This window comes from Lichenostomus cassidix, unplaced genomic scaffold (assembly GCF_008360975.1).
Source record: "Lichenostomus cassidix isolate B80296 unplaced genomic scaffold, HeHo_3.0 HiC_scaffold_529, whole genome shotgun sequence".
NCBI classification, from domain to species: Eukaryota; Metazoa; Chordata; class Aves; order Passeriformes; family Meliphagidae; genus Lichenostomus; species Lichenostomus cassidix.
In genome coordinates this window covers 29,790-50,104 of record NW_028147264.1, presented here as the reverse complement: position 1 = coordinate 50,104, position 20,315 = coordinate 29,790, and the positions used below count along the sequence as shown (strand labels likewise).

The 20,315-nt window shown below is 36.1% G+C and overlaps 1 protein-coding gene across 1 annotated transcript; it reads right to left on the bottom strand.

Annotated features, from left to right (window-relative positions):
• Nucleotides 1–15: 15 nt before the first annotated feature.
• Nucleotides 16–20,298, bottom strand: LOC146423938 (centromere protein O-like). The gene is made up of 5 exons (XM_085044194.1): nucleotides 20,175–20,298; nucleotides 17,481–17,609; nucleotides 6,330–6,450; nucleotides 1,682–1,944; nucleotides 16–162 (listed from the first exon to the last, which is right to left on the bottom strand). The coding sequence occupies exons 2-5, from the start codon at nucleotides 17,508–17,510 to the stop codon at nucleotides 16–18; spliced, it is 561 nt and encodes a 186-aa protein (XP_084900320.1). The 5' UTR covers nucleotides 17,511–17,609; nucleotides 20,175–20,298.
• Between the last annotated feature and the right edge of the window lie 17 nt (nucleotides 20,299–20,315).

The window sequence follows — 20,315 nt, the reverse complement described above, 5'->3', positions numbered from 1 at the left end:
CATCATCAATTCCCATCAACTCCCATCAACTCCCATCAATTCCCTCCATTTCCCACCAAGAATTCCCACTAATTCCCATAAATTCCCAAGATAATTCCCAAAATCAGGAATCCCCACCAGGACTCTGTCCAGCTGCTCCCTCCTGCCCACGCAGGCGTTGAGCTCCCGGCACAGGGATCCCAGCAATCCCCGCAGATCCCCGGAGAGCAGCAATTCCCGGGAATTCCCATAAATCCCAGCCATTCCCACCAATCCCAGCCATTCCCATCAATTCCTATCAATTCCCAGCCATTCCCATCAATTCCCATCAAGAATTCCCACCAATTCCCATCAAATCCCATCAACAATTCCCATCAATTCAATCGATTCCCATCAATAACTCCCATCATCATTTCCCACTAATTCCCATCAATTCCCAAGATCAATTCCCACCAAATCCCATCGATTCCCATCAAGAATTCCCATTAATTCCCAGCAAATCCCATCAAGAATTCCCATTAATTCCCAGCAAATCCCATCAAGAATTCCCATTAATTCCCATCAATTCCCATCAAGAATTCCCATTATCAATTCCCATCAAGAATTCCTATCCATTCCCATCAAGAATTCCCATCAATTCAATCAATTCCCAAAAAGAATTCCCATCAATTCCCATCCATTCCCAACAAGAATTCCCATCAAGAATTCCCACCAAATCCCACCAATTCCCAACCTCAATTCCCATCATTAATTCCCATCAAGAATTCCCACCAATTCCATCAATTCCCATCAATTCCCATCATCCATTCCCACCAATTCCCATCAATTCCCACCAAGAATTCCCATCAAATCCCATCATTTCCCATCAATTCCCACCAATTCCCACCCAGAATTCCCAAAATTCCCACCAGGACTCTGTCCAGCTGCTCCCTCCTGCCCACGCAGGCGTTGAGCTCCCGGCACAAGGATCCCAGCAATCCCCGCAGATCCCCGGAGAGCAGCAATTCCCGGGAATTCCCACCCAATCCCAGCAAATCCCATCAAGAATTCAAATCAATTCCCATAAAATCCCAGCAATTCCCAAGATCCATTCCCATCAAGAATTCCCATCCATTCCCATCGATTCTCATAAAGAATTCCCATCAATTCCCATCAATTAATTCCCACCAATTCCCAATCAATTCCCATCAATTCCCATCAAGAATTCCCATCAAGAATTCCCATCAATTCCCAATCAATTCCCACCAATTCCCATCTATTCCCATCAAGAATTCCCAGTAATTCCTATTGATTCCCATCAATTTCCATCAAGAATTCCCATCAATACCCATCAATTCCCATCAAGAATTCCCATTATCATTTCCCACCAAATCCCATCGATTCCCATCAAGAATTCCCATCCATTCCCATCAAGAATTCCCATCCATTCCTATCCATTCCCATCAAGAATTCCCAAGATCAATTCCCATCAACAATTCCCATCAATTCTCACCAAATTCCATCCATTCCCATCAAGAATTTCCATCCATTCCCATCAATTCCCATCAAATCCCATCAATTCCCACCCAGAATTCCCATCAATTCCCATCCATTCCCACCAAATCCCACCAAGAATTCCCATCCAATCCCAACAATTCCCAGCAACAATTCCCACCAAATCCCACCAAGAATTCCCAGAATTCCCAAAATCAGGAATTCCCACCAGGACTCTGTCCAGCTGCTCCCTCCTGCCCACGCAGGCGTTGAGCTCCCGGCTCAGGGATCCCAGCAATCCCCGCAGATCCCCGGCGGGTAAGAATTCCCGGGAAAAGCTCTCCAGCGGGATGAAGGGCGGGACGGAGTGGCGGGAAACGCGGAATTCCGGCGTCGGCCGCAGCTCCAGCCGGAAGGAATCCAGCAGGGAATTCTCGAAGGAGGTGAGGATGGAGAAGCAGACGGAGCGCTTGGAGAGCTTCGCGCTCAGCCCTGGGTGAAGGGAAATTTTGGGGATTTTTAGGAATTTTTGGGGAATTTTTTGAGATTTTTGGGGATTTTTTTAGGATTTTTGGGGATTTTTTTGGGAATTTTAAGGATTTTTTGGGATTTTTTGGGGATGTTTTTGGGATTTTTTTTGGGAATTTTTGGGGATTTTTTGGAATTTTTTGGGATTTTTTTGGAATTTTTAGGAATTTTGGGGGAATTTTTTTTTTTGGGGGAATTTTATAGGAATTTTCAGGAATTTTTTAATTTTTGGGACATTTTCTGGAATTTTCCAGGATTTTTTTGGGGAATTTTCTGGGAATTTTTTCAGGAATTTTCTGGGAATTTTTGGGGAATTTTCTGGGAAATTTTCAGGAATTTTCCAGGATTTAAAAAAAATTGTCTGGGAATTATTTCAGGAATTTTCTGGGAAGTTTTTGGAATTTTTTGGATTTTTTAATTTTTGGGAATTTTTGGGGGATTTTTTGGGATTTTTGGGGCATTTTTTGGGATTTTTTGGGGATTTTTGGGGATTTTTTGGGGATTTTTTGGGGATTTTTTAGGGAATTTTTTTGGGATTTTTGGGGATTTTTTGGGGATTTTTTGGGGAATTTTGGGGATTTTTTGGGGATTTTTGGGGAATTTTTGGGGAAATTTTGGGGATTTTTTTGAATTTTAGTTTTTTAAATTTTTTTTTTTTTTGATTTTGGGGATTTTTGTGGATTTTTTGAATTGGGGATTTTTTGGGGGATTTTTAGGATTTTTGGGGAATTTTTTTGAATTTTCTGGAAATTTCCCGAGAATTTTCTGGTAATTTTTAAAAATTTTCTGTAAATTTTTTGGGAATTTCCCAGGAATTGTCTGGGCACTTTCTGGGAATTTTTTGGGAATTTTTGGGGGGGATTTCCAGGAATTTTTCAGGAATTTTCTGGGATTTTTTTGGCATTTTCTGGGATTTTTTTTTTAATTTTTGGGGATTTTTAGGGAATTTTTAGGATTTTTGGGGAATTTTTTGGCAATTTTCTGGGTAATTTTCACGAATTTTTCTTGGAATTTTTAAAAACTTTCTGGGAATTTTTTTTGGAATTTCCAGGGATTTTTGAGGAATTGCTGAGGAATTTTTGGGGAATTTTTTTAATTTTCAGGAATTTTCAGGAATTTTTTAGGAATTTTTTTTAGAAATTTTTAGGAATTTTTTTGGATATTCTAGGAATTTTTTGGGAATTTTCCAGATTAAAAAAATTTTCCAGGAATTTTCTGGGAATTTCTTTTAATTTTCTGGGAATTTTCCAGGAATTTTTGGAATCTTTCGTAAATTTTCTGAAAATTTTCTCTGAATTTTTTTTTTTAATTTTCTGGGAATTTTCCAAGAATTTTCCACTATATATTCTGGGAATTGATTGGAATTTTTTGGGAATTTTCTGGGAACTTTCTGACAATTTTCCAGGAATTTTCCAGGAATTTGCTGGGAATTTTCTGGGAATTCTCTGGGAATGATCCCAAGGAGTGGGGGAGACAGGGGAGGGGGAAGAATTCCAGGAGTTTGGGGGAATTCGAGGGAAACTCCAGAATTCCCAAGGAAAACTCTCTAATTCCCAAAAAAATCTCTCGAATTCCCAAGGAAAACTTCCTAATTCCCACAGAAAACTTCCTAATTCCCAAGGAAAACTCTCTAATTCCAAAGAAAACTCCCTAATTCCCAAGAAAACTCCCTAATTCCCCAAAAAAACTCTCTAATTCCCAAGGAAAATCTCTCTAATTCCCAAAGAAAACTCTCTTAATTCCCAAAATGCTCTAATTTCCAAAAAAATCTCTCTCATTCCCATGGGAAACTCTCTAATTCCAAGAAAAACTCCAATTCCAAGAAAAACTCTCTAGTTCCCAGAAAAAACTCTCTAATTCCCAAGAAAAACTCTCTAATTCCAAGAAAATCTCTCGAATTCCCAAGGAAATCTCTCGAATTCCAAAAAATCTCTCTAATTCCCAAGGAAAATCTCTCTACTTCCCAAAGAAAACTCTCTTAATTCCCAAAATGCTCTAATTCCCAAAAAAACTCTCTAATTCCCAAAAAAATCTCTCTCATTCCCAAGAAAAACTGTTGAATTCCCAAGGAAAATTCTCTAATTCCCGAGAAAAGCTTTCTAATTCCCAAAAAAATCTCTCAAATTCCCCAAAATTCTCTCAAATTCCCAAAAAAAATCTCTAATTCCCAAAAAAATCTCTTGAATTCCCAAAAAAACTCTCTAATTCCAAAAAAATCTCACTAATTCCAAAAAATCTCTCTAATTCCCAAGGAAATCTCTCTAATTCTAATTAAAAAAAAATCTCTCTAAACCCCAAAACTCTCTAATTCCCAAAAATCTCTCTAATTCCCCAAAAAATCTCTCTCATTCCTAAGGAAAACTCTGTAATTCCCAAAAAAATCTCTCTAATTCCAAGGAAAACTCTCTAATTTTCAAGGAAAACTTCCTAATTCCCAAGAAAAATTCTCTAATTCCCAAGGAAAATCTCTAATTCCAAAGAAAACTCTCTAATTCCCAAGGAAAACAAACAGTTTAATTCCAAAAAAATCTCTCAAATTCCCAAAAGTCTCTCTAATTCTCAAGGAAAACTCTGTAATTCCCAAAAAAATCTCTCGAATTCCCAAGGAAAACTGTTGAATTCCCAAGGAAAATTCTCTAATTCCCAAGAAAAACTTTCTAATTCCCAAAAAATCTCTCAAATTCCCAAAAAAATCTCTAATTCCCAATGGAAATTCTCTAATTCCCAAGGAAACTCACTAATTCCCAAGAAAAACTTTCTAATTCCCAAAAAAATCTCTCAAATTCCCAAAAATCTCTCTAATTCTCAAGGAAAACTCTCTAATTCCCAAAAAAATCTCTTGAATTCCCAAAAAAATCTCTTGAATTCCCAAAAATCTCTCTAATTCTCAAGGAAAACTCTGTAATTCCCAAAAAATTCTCTCGAATTCCCAAAAAAATCTCTCTAATTCCCAAAAATTCTCTCTAATTCCCAAAGAAAATCTCTCTGATTCCCAAAGAAAACTCTCTTAATTCCCAAAACTCTCTAATTCCCAAAAAAATCTCTCGAATTCCCAAAAATTCTCTCAAATTCCCAATAAAAACTCTAATTTCCAAGAAAAACTCTCTAATTCCCAGAAAAAACTCTCTAATTCCCAAGAAAAACTCTCTAATTCCAAGAAAATCTCTCAAATTCCCAAAAAAATCTCTCGAATTCCCAAGAAAAACTCTTTAATTCCCAAAAAAATCTCTGAAATTCCCAAAAAAATTCTCTAATTCCCAATGGACATTCTCTAATTCCCAAGAAAATCTCTCAAAATTCCCAAGCAGGAAATTCCCACTTTTCCCTCAATTCCCAAAATTTCCAACACTGAGGAATTTGGAATTTTTCTCCCAAAATTCCAGGAATTTGGAGGTTTTTTCCCCAAAATTCCAGGAATTTGGAGGTTTTTTCTCCCAAAATTCTGGGAATTTGGAGTTTTTTTCCCAAAATTCTGAGAATTTGGAGTTTTTTTCCCCAAAATTCCAGGAATTTGGAGGTTTTTTCCCCAAAATTCTGGGAATTTGGAGTTTTTTCCCCAAAATTCCAGGAATTTGGAATTATTTCCCCAAAATTCTGGAAATTTGGAATTATTTCCCCAAAATTCAAGGAATTTGGAGTTTTTTCCCCAAAATTCTGGAAATTTGGAGTCTTTTTTCCCCAAAAATTCTGGGAATTTGGAGTCTTTTTCCCCAAAATCCTGAGAATTTGGAAGTTTTTTTCCCAAAATTCCAGGAATTTGGAGTTTTTTTCCCAAAAATTCTGGGAATTTGGAGGTTTTTTTCGCAAAATTCTGGGAATTTGGAGTTTTTTTTCCAAAATTCTGAAAATTTGGAATTATTTCTACAAAATTCTGGGAATTTGGAGATTTTTTCCCCAAAATTCTGGGAATTTGGAGGTTTTTTCCCCCAAAATCCTGGGAATTTGGAGGTTTTCCCCCAAAATTCCAGGAATTTGGATTTTTTTCCCCTAAAATTTTGGGAATTTAGAGGTTTTTTTCCCAAAATTCTGGAAATTTGGAGGGTTTTTTCTCCCAAAATTCTGGGAATTTGGAATTTTTTCCCCAAAATTCTGGGAATTTGGAATTCTTCCCCAAAAATTCTGGGAATTTGGAGATTTTTTTCCCCCAAAATTCTGGGAATTTGGAATTCTTTTCCCAAAATTCCTGGAATTTAGAGATTCTTTTCCCAAAATTCCAGGAATTTGGAGGTTTTTTCCCAAAATCCTGGGAATTTGGAGGTTTTTTTCCCAAAATTCTGAAAATTTGGAATTATTTCCCCAAAATTCCAGGAATTTGGAGTTTTTCTCCCAAAATTCCAGGAATTTCTCACCTGTGAGCTGGAAAAGCTGGAGGAGATCCTGGAGATTCCTGATTTTCCATTCCAGCACTTCCCGAGGGTCAGAAATTCCCAAATCCGACAAAATTCCCACTTTGCCAGATTTCTGCAAAAGCTGGGAGAGGAAAAAGGAGCTTTTGGGAATTATTTGGGATTTTTTTTTAATTTTTGGGGATTTTTTTTGGAATTATTTGGGATTTTTTTGGGGGAATATTTTGGGATTATTGGGGAATTATTTGGGATTTTTTTGGGAATTATTTGGGATTTTTGGGGATTTTTTGGAAATTTTTTTTTAATTTTTGGGGATTTTTTTTGGAAATTATTTGGGAATTATTTAGGATTTTTTTGGAATTATTTGGGTTTTTTTGGGAATTAGTTGGGATTTTTTTGGGAATTATTTGGGATTTTTTTGGGAATTATTTGGGATTTTTTTTCAGAATTGGGATTTTTTTTGGGAATTATTTGGGAATTTTTTGGGGAATTTTTTTGGATTTATTTGGGATTTAATTGGGAATTATCTGTGATGATTTTTGGGAATTCTTTGAGATTTTTTTGGGAATTATTTGGGATTTTTTTTGGGAATTATTGGGGATTTTTTGGGAATTATTTGGGATTTTTTTGGGAATTTTTTTGGATTTTTTAAGGAATTATTTGGGATTTTTTTGGGAATTATTTGGGATTTTTTGGGGATTATTTGGGATTTTTTGGGGATTATTTGGGATTTTTTTGGGAATTATTTGGGATTTTTTGGGAATTATTTTGGATGTTTTTGGGAATTATTTGGGATTTTTTGGGATGATTTTTTTAGGAATTTGAGATGATTTTTTGGGAATTACTTGGGATTTTTTTTTTTAATTATTTGGGATTTTTTGGGATTTATTTGGGAATTATTTGGGATTTTTTTTAGATTTTTTGGGGGATTTTTTTAGGAATTATTTGAGGTTTTTTGGGAAATTAGTTCAGATTTTTCGGGGATTTTTTTGGGAAATATTTAGGATTTTTTGGGAATTATTTGGGATTTTTTTCTGATTTTTTGGGGAATTATTTGGGATTTTTTTGGGATGGTTTTTTTAGGAATTTGGGATGAATTTGGGATGATTTTTTTGGGAATTATTTGGGATTTTTGGGATGATTTTTTCAGGAATTCAGGGTGATTATTTGGGATTTTTTGGGAAATTTTTTGGGAATTATTTGGGATTTTTTGGGGATTCTTTTTGGAATTTTTTTTTATTTTTATTTAGGAATTTGGGATGATTTTTTGGGATTTTTTTGGAAATAATTTTGAATTTTTTTTGGAATTTTTTGGGATTTTTTTTTAGAAATTCCAGATGATTCCTCTGGCAATTTCCCACAATTTCTCACCCAAAAATTCCCAAAAAAATTGGGGAATTTTCCCACCTCTGCTTTCTCCACTTTCTCCCGGAGTTGATCCCTCTGGAGCTGCAATTCCCGATTTTTATTTCTCAGGAAAATGGATTTCTCTTCCCTCTTTTCCAGCTTTTCCTTCTCCACAGCTTTGGTTGGGAATTATTTGGGATTTTTTGGGGATTCTTTTTGGAATTTTTTTTTATTTTTATTTAGGAATTTGGGATGATTTTTTGGGATTTTTTTGGAAATAATTTTGAATTTTTTTTGGAATTTTTTGGGATTTTTTTTTAGAAATTCCAGATGATTCCTCTGGCAATTTCCCACAATTTCTCACCCAAAAATTCCCAAAAAAATTGGGGAATTTTCCCACCTCTGCTTTCTCCACTTTCTCCCGGAGTTGATCCCTCTGGAGCCGCAATTCCCGATTTTTATTTCTCAGGAAAATGGATTTCTCTTCCCTCTTTTCCAGCTTTTCCTTCTCCACAGCTTTGGTTGGGAATTATTTGGGATTTTCTTCGGGAATTATTTGGGATTTTTGGGGAATTATTTGGGATTTTTTGGGAATTATTTGGGATTTTTTTTTGGAATTATTTGGGATATTTTTGGGGAATTATTTGGGATTTTTTTTCAGAATTGGGATTTTTTGGGATTATTTGGGAATTTTTTGGGAATTTTTGGATTTATTTGGGATTTTTGGGATTTTGGGAATTATCTGTGATGATTTTGGGAATTCTTTGGGATTTTGGGGAATTTGGGATTTTTGAAAATTTTTGGGATGATTTTTGGAATTATTTAGGATTTTTGGGAATTTTGGGAATTTTGGGAATTATTTGGGATTTTAATGAATTATTTGGTTTTTTGGGAATTATTTGGGATTTTTAGGATATTTGGGTTTTCTTTTGGAATTATTTGGGATTTTTTAGTTTTGGGATTTTTATGGGAATTTTTGAGATTTTTTGGGGGATTTTTTTAGGAATTTGGGATGACTTTTGGATTTTGGGGAATTTTTTGGATTTTTTTGGGATTATTTAAGTTTTTAGGAATTATTTGGGATTTTGGGATGATTTTTCAGGAACAGGGGATGAATTTTGGAATTATTTGGGATTTTTTGCAGAATTATTTGGGATTTTTTTGGGAATTATTTAGGATATTTTTGGGAATTATTTGGGATTTTTTTAGGAATTTGGGATGATTTTTTTTAATTTATTTAGGACTTTTTGGGAATTTTTTTTTAGTTATTTGTGATTTTTTGGGGATTTTTTTGGTATTTTTTGAGATTTTTTTTTTATTTTTTTTGGATTTTTATTTAGGAATTTGGGATGATTTTTGGGGATTTTTTGGGGGAATTTTTTGGGGATGATTTTTTCAGAAATTCAGGATGATTATTTGGGATTTTTTTGGGAATTATTTGGGATTTTTTCAGGGGAATTATTTGGGATTTTTTTGGAAATTATTTCGGATTTTTTGGGGAATTATTTGGGATTTTTTGGGGATTTTTTTGGAAATAATGTTGAATTTTTTGGGCGAATTTTTTGGGATTTTTTTTAGAAATTCCAGATGATTCCTCTGGCAATTTCCCACAATTTCTCCACCAAAAATTCCCAAAAAAATCAGGAATTTTCCCACCTCTGCTTTCTCCACTTTCTCCCGGAGTTGATCCCTCTGGAGCCGCAATTCCCCAATTTTATTTCTCAGGAAAATGGATTTCTCTTCCCTCTTTTCCAGCTTTTCCTTCTCCACAGCTTTGGGTGGGAATTATTTGGGATTTTTTTGGGAATTATTTGGGATTTTTTTGGGAATTCTTTGGGATTTTTTTTTTATTTTTTGGGATGATTGTTTTAGGAATTTGGGATGATTTTTGGGAATTATTTGAGATTTTTTTGGGAATTATTTGGGAATTTTTTTGGGAATTATTTGGGATTTTTTGGGAATTATTTGGGATTTTTTGGGATTTATTAGGGAATTTTTTTTAATTTTTTTGGGACGATTTTTAGGAATTTGGGATTTTTTTGGGAATTATTTGGGATTTTTATGGGAATTTTTTGAGATTTTTTGGGGGATGTTTTTTTAGGAGTTTGGAATGATTTTTTGGGATTTTTGGGGGGAATTTTTTGGGATTTTTTTGGGAATTATTTAGGATTTTTTTAGGAATTATTTGGGATTTTTTTGGGATGATTTTTTTCAGGAACAGGGGATGAATTTTGGGGAATTATTTGGGATTTTTGGGGGAATTATTTGGGATTTTTTTGGGGAATTAGTTCGGATTTTTTAAGGAATTATTTGGGATTTTTTTGGGAATTTTTTTGGATTTTTTTAGGAATTATTTGGGATTTTTTTGGGATGATTTTTTGGGAATTATTTGGGATTTTTTTGGGGAATTAGTTCGGATTTTTTGGGGAATTTTTTATTTTTTGGGAATTATTTGGGATTTTTGGGGATTTTTTTTTAAATTATTTGGGGAATTCTTTGGGATTTTTTTGGGAATTCTTTGGGATTTTTTTGGGATTTATTTGGCATTTTTTGGAATTTTTTTGGGAATTCTTTGGGATGTTTTGGGAATTATTTTGGATTTTTTTTGGATTTTTTTGGGGGGAATTCTTTGGGATTTTTTGGGCGAATTTTTTGGGATTTTTTTTAGAAATTCTGGATGATTCCTCTGGCAATTTCCCACAATTTCTCCACCAAAAATTCCCAAAAAAATCAGGAATTTTCCCACCTCTGCTTTCTCCACTTTCTCCCGGAGTTGATCCCTCTGGAGCTGCAATTCCTGAATTTTATTTCTCAGGAAAATGGATTTCTCTTCCCTCTTTTCCTGCTTTTCCTTCTAAACAGCTTTGGGTGGGAATTATTTGGGATTTTTTTGGGAATTATTGGGGATTTTTTTAGGAATTATTTGGGATTTTTTTGGGATTATTTGGGATTTTGGGATTATTTGGGATTTTTAAGGAATTATTTGGGATTTTTTGGATTATTTGGGATTTTGGGTGAATTTTTTGGGATTTTTAATTATTTGGGATTTTTGGGGTTAGTTCGGATTTTTTGGGGAATTTTTTCTTTTTTGGGAATTAGTTGGAATTTGCGATTTTTTTTTTTTAATTATTTGGGGTTTTTTTGGGAATTATTTGGGATTTTTTGGGAATTATTTGGGATTTTTTTTGGAATTATTTGGGATTTTTTTGGGAATTATTTGAGGGGATTTTTTGGGAATTATTTGAAAATTCTTTGGGATTTTTTTGGGGGGAATTCTTTGGGATTTTTTTGGGGAATTATTTGGGATTTTTTGGGGATTTTTTTGGAAATAATTTTGAATTTTTTGGGCGAATTTTTTGGGATTTTTTTTAGAAATTTTGGATGATTCCTCTGGGAATTTCCCACAATTTCTCCACCAAAAATTCCCAAAAAATTGGGGAATTTTCCCACCTCTGCTTTCTCCACTTTCTCCCGGAGTTGATCCCTCTGGAGCCGCAATTCCTGAATTTTATTTCTCAGGAAAATGGATTTCTCTTCCCTCTTTTCCTGCTTTTCCTTCTCCACAGCTTTTTTGGGAATTATTTGGGATTTTCTTTGGGAATTATTTGGGATTTTTTGGGAATTATTTGGGTATTATTTGAGATTTTTTGGGATTTTTTTGGGATTTTTTGGGGAATTTTTTTGGATTTTTTAAAAATTATTTGGAATGATGTTTTGGGAATTATTTGAGATTTTTTTTTAATTATTTGGGATTTCTTGGGATTTTTTAAGGAATTTTTGGGATGTTTTGGGGGATTATTTGGGATTTTTTTTGGGATGATTTTTTGGGGAATTCAGGGCGATTATTTGGGGTTTTTTTGGGAATTATTTGGGATTTTTTGGGGGAATTTTTTGGAATTTATTTGGGAATCATTTAGGATTATTTGGGAATTATTTGGGATTTTTTTGGAAATAATTTTGAATTTTTTGGGCGAATTTTTTGGGATTTTTTTTAGGAATTCTGGATGATTCCTCTGGGAATTTCACACAATTCCTCCACCAAAAAATTCCCAAAAAATTGGGGAATTTTTCCTACCTCTGCTTTTTCCAGTTTTTCTCTGAGTTGATCCCTCTGGAGCCGCAATTCCCCAATTTTATTTCTCAGGAAAATGGATTTCTCTTCCCTCTTTTCCTGCTTTTCCTTCTCCACAGCTTTGGGTGGGAATTATTGGGGATTTTTTTGGGAATTATTGGGGATTTTTTGAGGCAATTTTTTTGAATTTATTTGGGAATTATTTTGGATTTTTTATGAATTATTTGGGATTTTTTTGGGAATTTTTTGGGATATTTTTGGGAATTATTTGAGATATTTTTGGGAATTATTTGGGATATTTTTGGGAATTATTTCGGATTTCTTTGGGAATTATTTGGGATATTTTTGGGAATTTTTTGGGATTTTTTTGGGATGATTTTTTGGGAATTATTTGGGATTTTTGGGGAATTATTTGGGATTTTTTACTAATTATTTGGGATTTTTTTGGGAATTATTTAGGATTTTTTTGGAATTATTTGGGATTTTTGGGGAATTATTTGGGAATCATTTGGGTTTTTTTGGGGGAATTATTTGGGATTTTTTGGGAATTATTTGGGATTTTTTGGGAATTATTTGGGATTTTTTTTGGGAATTATTTGGGATTTTTTGGGAATTATTTGGGATTTTTTTGGGGAATTATTTGGGATTTTTTGGGAATTATTTGGGATTTTTTGGGGAATTATTTGGGAATTATTTGGGATTTTTTGGGGATTTTTTTTTTTAGTAATTTGGGATTTTTTTTGGGGAATTATTTGGGATTTTTTGGGGATTCTTTTGGGAATTATTTGGGATTTTATGGGGATTTTTTTGGGACTTATTTGGGATTTTTTGAGATTTTTTTTTGGATTTTTTTTTAATTTTTATTTAGGAATTTGGGATGATTTTTGGGGATTTTTTGGGGGAATTTTTTGGGGATGATTTTTTCAGAAATTCAGGATGATTATTTGGGATTTTTTTGGGAATTATTTGGCATTTTTTCAGGGGAATTATTTGGGATTTTTTGGGATTTCTTTGGAAATAATTTGGAATTTTTGGGGGATTTTTTTGGGGAATTTTTTGGGATTTTTTTTAGAAATTCCAGATGATTCCTCTGGCAATTTCAGACAATTCCTCCACCAAAAAATTCCCAAAAAAATCAGGAATTTTCCCACCTCTGCTTTCTCCACTTTCTCCCGGAGTTGATCCCTCTGGAGCCGCAATTCCTGAATTTTATTTCTCAGGAAAATGGATTTCTCTTCCCTCTTTTCCTGCTTTTCCTTCTCCACAGCTTTGGGTGGGAATTATTTGGGATTTTTTTGGGAATTATTTGGGATTTTTTTGGGAATTCTTTGGGATTTTTTTTTTATTTTTTGGGATGATTGTTTTAGGAATTTGGGATGATTTTTGGGAATTATTTGAGATTTTTTTGGGAATTATTTGGGAATTTTTTTGGGAATTATTTGGGATTTTTTGGGAATTATTTGGGATTTTTTGGGATTTATTAGGGAATTTTTTTTAATTTTTTTGGGACGATTTTTAGGAATTTGGGATTTTTTTGGGAATTATTTGGGATTTTTATGGGAATTTTTTGAGATTTTTTGGGGGATGTTTTTTTAGGAGTTTGGAATGATTTTTTGGGATTTTTGGGGGGAATTTTTTGGGATTTTTTTGGGAATTATTTAGGATTTTTTTAGGAATTATTTGGGATTTTTTTGGGATGATTTTTTTCAGGAACAGGGGATGAATTTTGGGGAATTATTTGGGATTTTTGGGGGAATTATTTGGGATTTTTTTGGGGAATTAGTTCGGATTTTTTAAGGAATTATTTGGGATTTTTTTGGGAATTTTTTTGGATTTTTTTAGGAATTATTTGGGATTTTTTTGGGATGATTTTTTGGGAATTATTTGGGATTTTTTGGGGAATTAGTTCGGATTTTTTGGGGAATTTTTTCTTTTTTGGGAATTATTTGGGATTTTTGGGGATTTTTTTTTTAATTATTTGGGGAATTATTTTGGATTTTTTTGGGAATTCTTTGGGATTGTTTTGGGATTTATTTGGGATTTTTTGGAATTTTTTTGGGAATTCTTTGGGATGTTTTGGGAATTATTTTGGAATTTTTTTGGATTTTTTTTGGGAATTCTTTGGGATTTTTTGGGCGAATTTTTTGGGATTTTTTGGGCGAATTTTTTGGGATTTTTTTTTTTTAGAAATTCTGTATGATTCCTGTGGGAATTTCAGACAATTCCTCACCTAAAAATTCCCAAAAAAATCAGGAATTTTCCCACCTCTGCTTTCTCCACTTTCTCCCGGAGTTGATCCCTCTGGAGCCGCAATTCCCCAATTTTATTTGTCAGGAAAATGGATTTCTCTTCCCTCTTTTCCTGCTTTTCCTTCTCCACAGCTTTTTTGGGAATTATTTGGGATTTTTTTGGGGATTATTGGGGATTTTTTTAGGAATTATTTGGGATTTTTTTTGGGAATTATTTGGGATTTTTGGGGAATTATTTGGGATTTTTTTGGGGATTTTTTTGGGATTTTTTTGGGAATTATTTGGGATTTTTTTGGGAATTATTTGGGATATTTTTGGGAATTATTTGGGATTTTTTTGGGAATTATTTGGGATTTTTTTGAGAATTATTTGGGATTTTTTTGGGAATTATTTGGGATTTTTTTGGGAATGATTTGGGATTTTTTTGGGAATTATTTGGGATTTTTTTGGGAATTATTTGGGATTTTTATGGGAATTATTTGGGATTTTTTGGGAATTATTTGGGATTTATTTGGGATTTTTTGGGAATTATCTGTGATGATTTTTGGGAATTCTTTGGGATTTTTTTGGGAATTATTTGGGATTTTTTGGGTGAATTTTTTGGGATGTTTTTAGGATTTATTTGGGATTTTTTGGGAATTAGTTCGGATTTTTTGGGGAATTTTTTCTTTTTTGGGAATTAGTTAGAATTTGGGATTTTTTTGGAATTATTTGGGGAATTATTTGGGATTTTTTTTGGGAATTATTTGGGAATTTTTGGGAATTATTTAGGATATTTTTGGGAATTATTTGGGAATTATTTGGGATTTTTTTTGGATTTTTATTTAGGAATTTGGGATGATTTTTGGGAATTTTTTGGGTGAATTTTTTGGGATTTTTTTTAGAAATTCCAGATGATTCCTCTGGCAATTTCACACAATTCCTCCACCCAAAAATTCCCAAAAAATTGGGGAATTTTCCCACCTCTGCTTTCTCCACTTTCTCCCGGAGTTGATCCCTCTGGAGCCGCAATTCCCGATTTTTATTTCTCAGGAAAATGGATTTCTCTTCCCTCTTTTCCAGCTTTTCCTTCTCCACAGCTTTGGTTGGGAATTATTTGGGATTTTCTTCGGGAATTATTTGGAAATTATTTGGGATTTTTTTGGGAATTATTTGGGATTTTTTTGGGATTTATTTGGAAATTATTTGAGAATTATTTGGGATTTTTTATTAATTATTTGGGATTTTTTTGGGAATTATTTGGGATTTTTTTGGGAATTATTTGGGATTTTTTAAAAATTATTTGGGATTTTTTTTGGAATTATTTGGATTTTTTTAGGAATTATTTGGGATTTTTTGGGATGATTTTTTGGGAATTATTTGGGATTTTTGGGGGATTTTTTTTGGAATTATTTGGGGAATTATTTGGGATTTTTTTGGGAATGATTTGGGATTTTTTCAGGGGAATTATTTGGGATTTTTTGGAAATTATTTGGGATTTTTTTGGGGGGAATTCTTTGGGATTTTTTTGGAAATAATTTGGAATTTTTGGGGGAATTTTTTGGGATTTTTTTTAGAAATTCAGGACGATTCCTGTGGGAATTTCAGACAATTTCTCCATCAAAAAATTCCCAAAAAATTGGGGAATTTTTCCTACCTCTGCTTTCTCCACTTTCTCCCGGAGTTGATCCCTCTGGAGCCGCAATTCCCCAATTTTATTTCTCAGGAAAATGGATTTCTCTTCCCTCTTTTCCTGCTTTTCCTTCTCCACAGCTTCCCGGTGGGATTGGAATTCCAGCAACTCCAGGTGATCCAGAACTCCTGGAAAAGCGGGAAAAACTCGGAATTCCGGAGGGAATCCCAAAAAAATGGGAAAAATGTTAAAAAATTCCACTTGGAAGGTTTTTTTCGAAGGGTAGAGGGAGGGGAAGTGAGCAGGGAGGAGGATTTTTGGGAATTTTTGGGAATTCTTTTGGGGAAATTTTGGGAATTTTTGGGAATTCTTTTGGGAATTTTTTTGGGAATTTTTGGGAATTTTTTTAGGGTTATTTTAGGAATTTTAGGGAATTTTTGGAAATTATTTTATGGAATTTTAGGGTTTTTTTAGGGACTTTTATGGAATTTTTGGGAATCATTTTAGGGAATTTTAGGGAATTTTTAGGGAAATTTTGGGAATTATTTTTGGGAATTTTGGGGAATTTTTTAAGGGAATTTTAGGTCATTTTGGGGAATTTTTTGGGGGAATTTTTTGGAATTATTTTAGGGAATTTTAGTGAATTATTTGATGGAAATTTTGGGAATTTTTGGGAATTATTTTTTGGGAATATTTGGGATTTTTTAGGGAAATTTTGGGATTATCAGGGAATAATTTTTAGGATTTTTTTAGGGAATTTTTGGGGGGAATTTTTGGGAATTATTTTTGGGATTTTTTAAAGGGAATTTTTGGGAATTATTTATGGGAATTTTGGGGAACATTTTTAGGGAAATTTTGGGAATTTTAGGGAATTTTTTTGAATTTTAGGGCATTTTGGGGAATTTTTTGGGGGAAATTTTAGGGAATGTTGGGGAATTTTTTGGAAATTTTAGGGAATTTTTGGGAATTTTTTGGGGGAAATTTTGGGAATTTTAGGGAATTTTTTAGGGAATTTTTGGGATTTTTTAAAGGAAATTTTGGGAATATTGGGAATAATTTTTAGGATTTTTTAGGGAAATTTTGGGGATTTGAGGGGATTTTTTTTAATTTTAGGGACATTTGGGGGATTTTAGGGAATTTTAGGGAATTTTAAAAGGAATTTTAGGGAATTATTTTTGGGAATTTTTTGGAATTTTTGGGAATTTTTTTAGAAAAATTTTGGGATTTTTTTTAGGAAAATTTTGGGATTTTTTTTTAGGGATATTTTTGGGAATTATTTTAGGGAGTTTTAGGGAATTAGTTTTGGGAATTTTTTTGAATTTTAGGGAATTTTAAGGAATTTTTGGGAATTATTTTTGGGAAATTTTGGTAATTTTTTAAGGGAATTTTTTTTAATTTTAGGGAATTTTTTTAGGGAATTTTAGGGTATTTTTGGGAATTTTTTAGGGAATTGTTTGGAATTTTGGGGAATTTTTTGGGGAATTTTTGGGAGTTCTTTTGGGGGATTTTTGGAAATTATTTTGGGGGATTTTTGGGAATTTTTCAGGGATTTTTTAAAATTTTAGGATTTTTTTTTAGGGAATTATTTTTGGGAATTTTTAAAGGGAATCTTTAAGGGAATTTTTTAGGGATTTTTTTAAATTTTAAAGAATTTTTAGAATTATTTTTGGGAATTTTTGGGAATTTTTTTATTTTTGAGAATTTTAGGGAAATTTTGGGAATTTTTTTAAAATTTTTTTGAATTTTAGGGATTTTTTTTTGGGAATTATTTTTGGGAATTTTAAGGAATTCTTGGGAATTTTTGGGGGGAATATTTGATAATTATTTTTGGGAATTTTTTAGGGAATTTTTTAGGGATTTTTCCAAGAACTCACCCTGTGGAAAATCCCTTTTTCCATCCTCATCCCCCTTCCTTTGCTGCTGGGGAAATTCCAGGTTTTTTTCCTCAGGATTCATCCCTTTGGGAATCTTCCAGGAATTGGGAAAATCCCAAAAATCCGAGGCTGGGGAGAGATGGGAGAAATTCCTAATTATTATTTTTTTTCCTGGAAATTAATTGGAGTTTTCCTGAGGAAAATGTGGGAATGGGAAGGATTTTTGGGATTGATGGTGGGATGAGAATTCCAGAGGGAAGGGAGAATTCCAGAGGGAAAAGAATTCCAAGGGAAAGGCAGAATTCCAGAGGGGAAAGGAAAGGGAGAATTCCAGAGAGGGAAAATCCCAAGGGAAAGGGAAGGGAGAATTCCAAGAAAAAGGGAAAATTCCAGAGGGAAAGGGAAGGGAGAATTCCAAGAAAAAGGGAAAATTCCAGAGGGAAAGGGAAGGGAGAATTCCAAGAAAAAGGGAGAATTCCAGAGGGAAAGGATAGAAAAAAATCCAAGGGGAAGGGACAATTCCAGAGAGAATTCCAGGGAGGATTCCAAAGAGAGGACAGGGAGAATTCCAGAGGGAAGGGGAAGGGAGAATTCCAAGGAGAGGAGAGAGAGAATTCCAAAGGAAAGGGAGAATTCCAGAGGGAAGGAACAGAGGAAATCCCAAAGGGAAAGGGAAGGGAGAATTCCAGAGGGAAAGGGAGAATTCCAAGGGAAAAGAATTCCAAGGGAAAGGGAGAATTCCAGAGGGAAAGGAAAGGGAGAATTCCAAGGAGAGGAGAGGGAGAATTCCAAAGGAAAGGGAGAATTCCAGAGGGAAGGAACAGAGGAAATCCCAAAGAGAAAGGACAGGGAAGGTCTGAGGGTGACAGGGATGATCCCAAGGGGGTGACAGGAAGAATTCCAGATGGAAAGGACAGGGAGAATTCCAGAGGGAAAGGACAGGGAGAATTCCAGAGGGAAGGGACAGGGAGGATCCTGAGGGGTGACAGGGATGATCCTGGGAGGTGACAGAGAAGATCCCAGTGGGAAGGGACAGGGAAGGTCTGAGGGTGACAGGGATGATCCTGAGGGGTGACAGGGATGATCCCAGTGGGAAAGGACAGGGAAAACCCAGGGGTGACAGAGATGATTCCAAGGGGAAGGGACAGGGAGGATCCTGAGGGGTGACAGGGAAGGTCTGAGGGGTGACAGGGATGATATTACTGGGAAGGGACAGGGAGGATCCCAAAGTGGTGACAGGAAGAATTCCAGACAGAAAGGACAGGGAGAATTCCAGAGGGAAGGGACAGGGATGATCCTGAGGGGGTGACAGAGATGATCCCAAATAGGTGACAGGGAGAATTCCAAGGGAGGGACAGGGAGGATCCCAAAGGAAAGGGACAGGGAAGGTCTGAGGGTGACAGAGATGATCCTGAGGGGTGACAGGGAGAGTTCCAGAGGGAAGGGACAGGGATGATCCAGGGGTGACAGGGAGGATCCCAGTTGGAATGGACAGGGAGGGTGACAGGGATGATCCTGAGGGGTGACAGGGAGAATTCCAGAGGGAAGGGACAGGGACGATCCTGAGGGGTGACAGGGATGATCCTGGGAGGTGACAGAGAAGATCCCAGTGGGAAGGGACAGGGAAGGTCTGAGGGTGACAGGGATGATCCTGAGGGGTGACAGGGATGATCCCAGTGGGAAAGGACAGGGAAAACCCAGGGGTGACAGAGATGATTCCAAGGGGAAGGGACAGGGAGGATCCTGAGGGGTGACAGGGAAGGTCTGAGGGGTGACAGGGATGATATTACTGGGAAGGGACAGGGAGGATCCCAAGGGGGTGACAGGAAGAATTCCAGACAGAAAGGACAGGGACAATTCCAGAGGGAAGGGACAGGGATGATCCTGTGGGGGTGACAGGGAGGATCCAAGGGTGACAGGGAGTATCAGAGGGTGACAGGGATGATCCCAAGGAAGGGACAGGGAGTCTCAGAGGGTGACAGGGATGATCCCAAGGTGGTGACAGTGAAGGTCTGAGGGTGACAGGGATGATCCCGAGGGGTGACAGAGATGATCCCAAACAGGTGACAGGGAGAATCCCAAGGGAGGGATAGGGAGGATCCCAAAGGAAAGGGACAGGGAAGGTCTGAGGGTGACAGAGAGGATCCTGAGGGGTGACAGGGAGAGTTCCAGAGGGAAGGGACAGGTAAGGTCTGAGGGTGACAGAGAGGATCCTGAGGGGACAGGGATGATCCCAAGGAGGTGACAGGGAGGATCCCAAGGAAAGGAGAGGGAGAATTCCAAGGGGAAGGGACAGCAAGGGTCAGGGAGTGACAGGAAAGGTCTGAGGGTGACAGAGAGGATCCTGAGGGGTGACAGGGAGAATTCCAGAGGGAAGGGACAGGGAGGATCCCAAGGGGGTGACAGGGAAGGTCTGAGGGGTGACAGGGATGATTCCACTGGAAAGGGACAGGGAGGATCCCAAGGTGGTGACGGAGAATTCCCGAGGGACGATCCGGTGGTGACAGCGATGACCCTGAGGGCTCTGCGCCTCTTCCCCCCTCACCCTCCGAGGTCAGCCAGTGCCGCCGCTCCCAGAGGTCCCTGCAGGGCTCTATGAGCCCCAGCGGGAGGTTGAGACACCTCGGAACCCCAAAAATCCCCCCAAAAAACCCCAAAAAAACCCCAAAAACTCCCCGAGCCCCTCACACCCACCTCAAATCGCGCGCCTCACCGCCGCCGGAGTGACGTCACCACGCCGCCTTACGTTCCGTACAGCAAGATGGCGGCGCCCTGTGGGTTCCCGCCAACTCCTCGCTCTCATCACCCCCCACATTCCGTACACCAAGATGGCGG

Excerpts from the sequence above, each read along its gene's own strand:
- LOC146423938 (XM_085044194.1), bottom strand. The coding sequence starts at position 17,510 with ATGAGGATGGAAAAAGGGATTTTCCACAGG. Across the intron at positions 1,945-6,329 it reads CCAGCTTTTCCAGCTCACAG|GGCTGAGCGCGAAGCTCTCC; the intron begins GTGAGAAATTCC and ends CCCTTCACCCAG. Across the intron at positions 163-1,681 it reads AGCAGCTGGACAGAGTCCTG|CTCAACGCCTGCGTGGGCAG; the intron begins GTGGGAATTCCT and ends CTGTGCCGGGAG.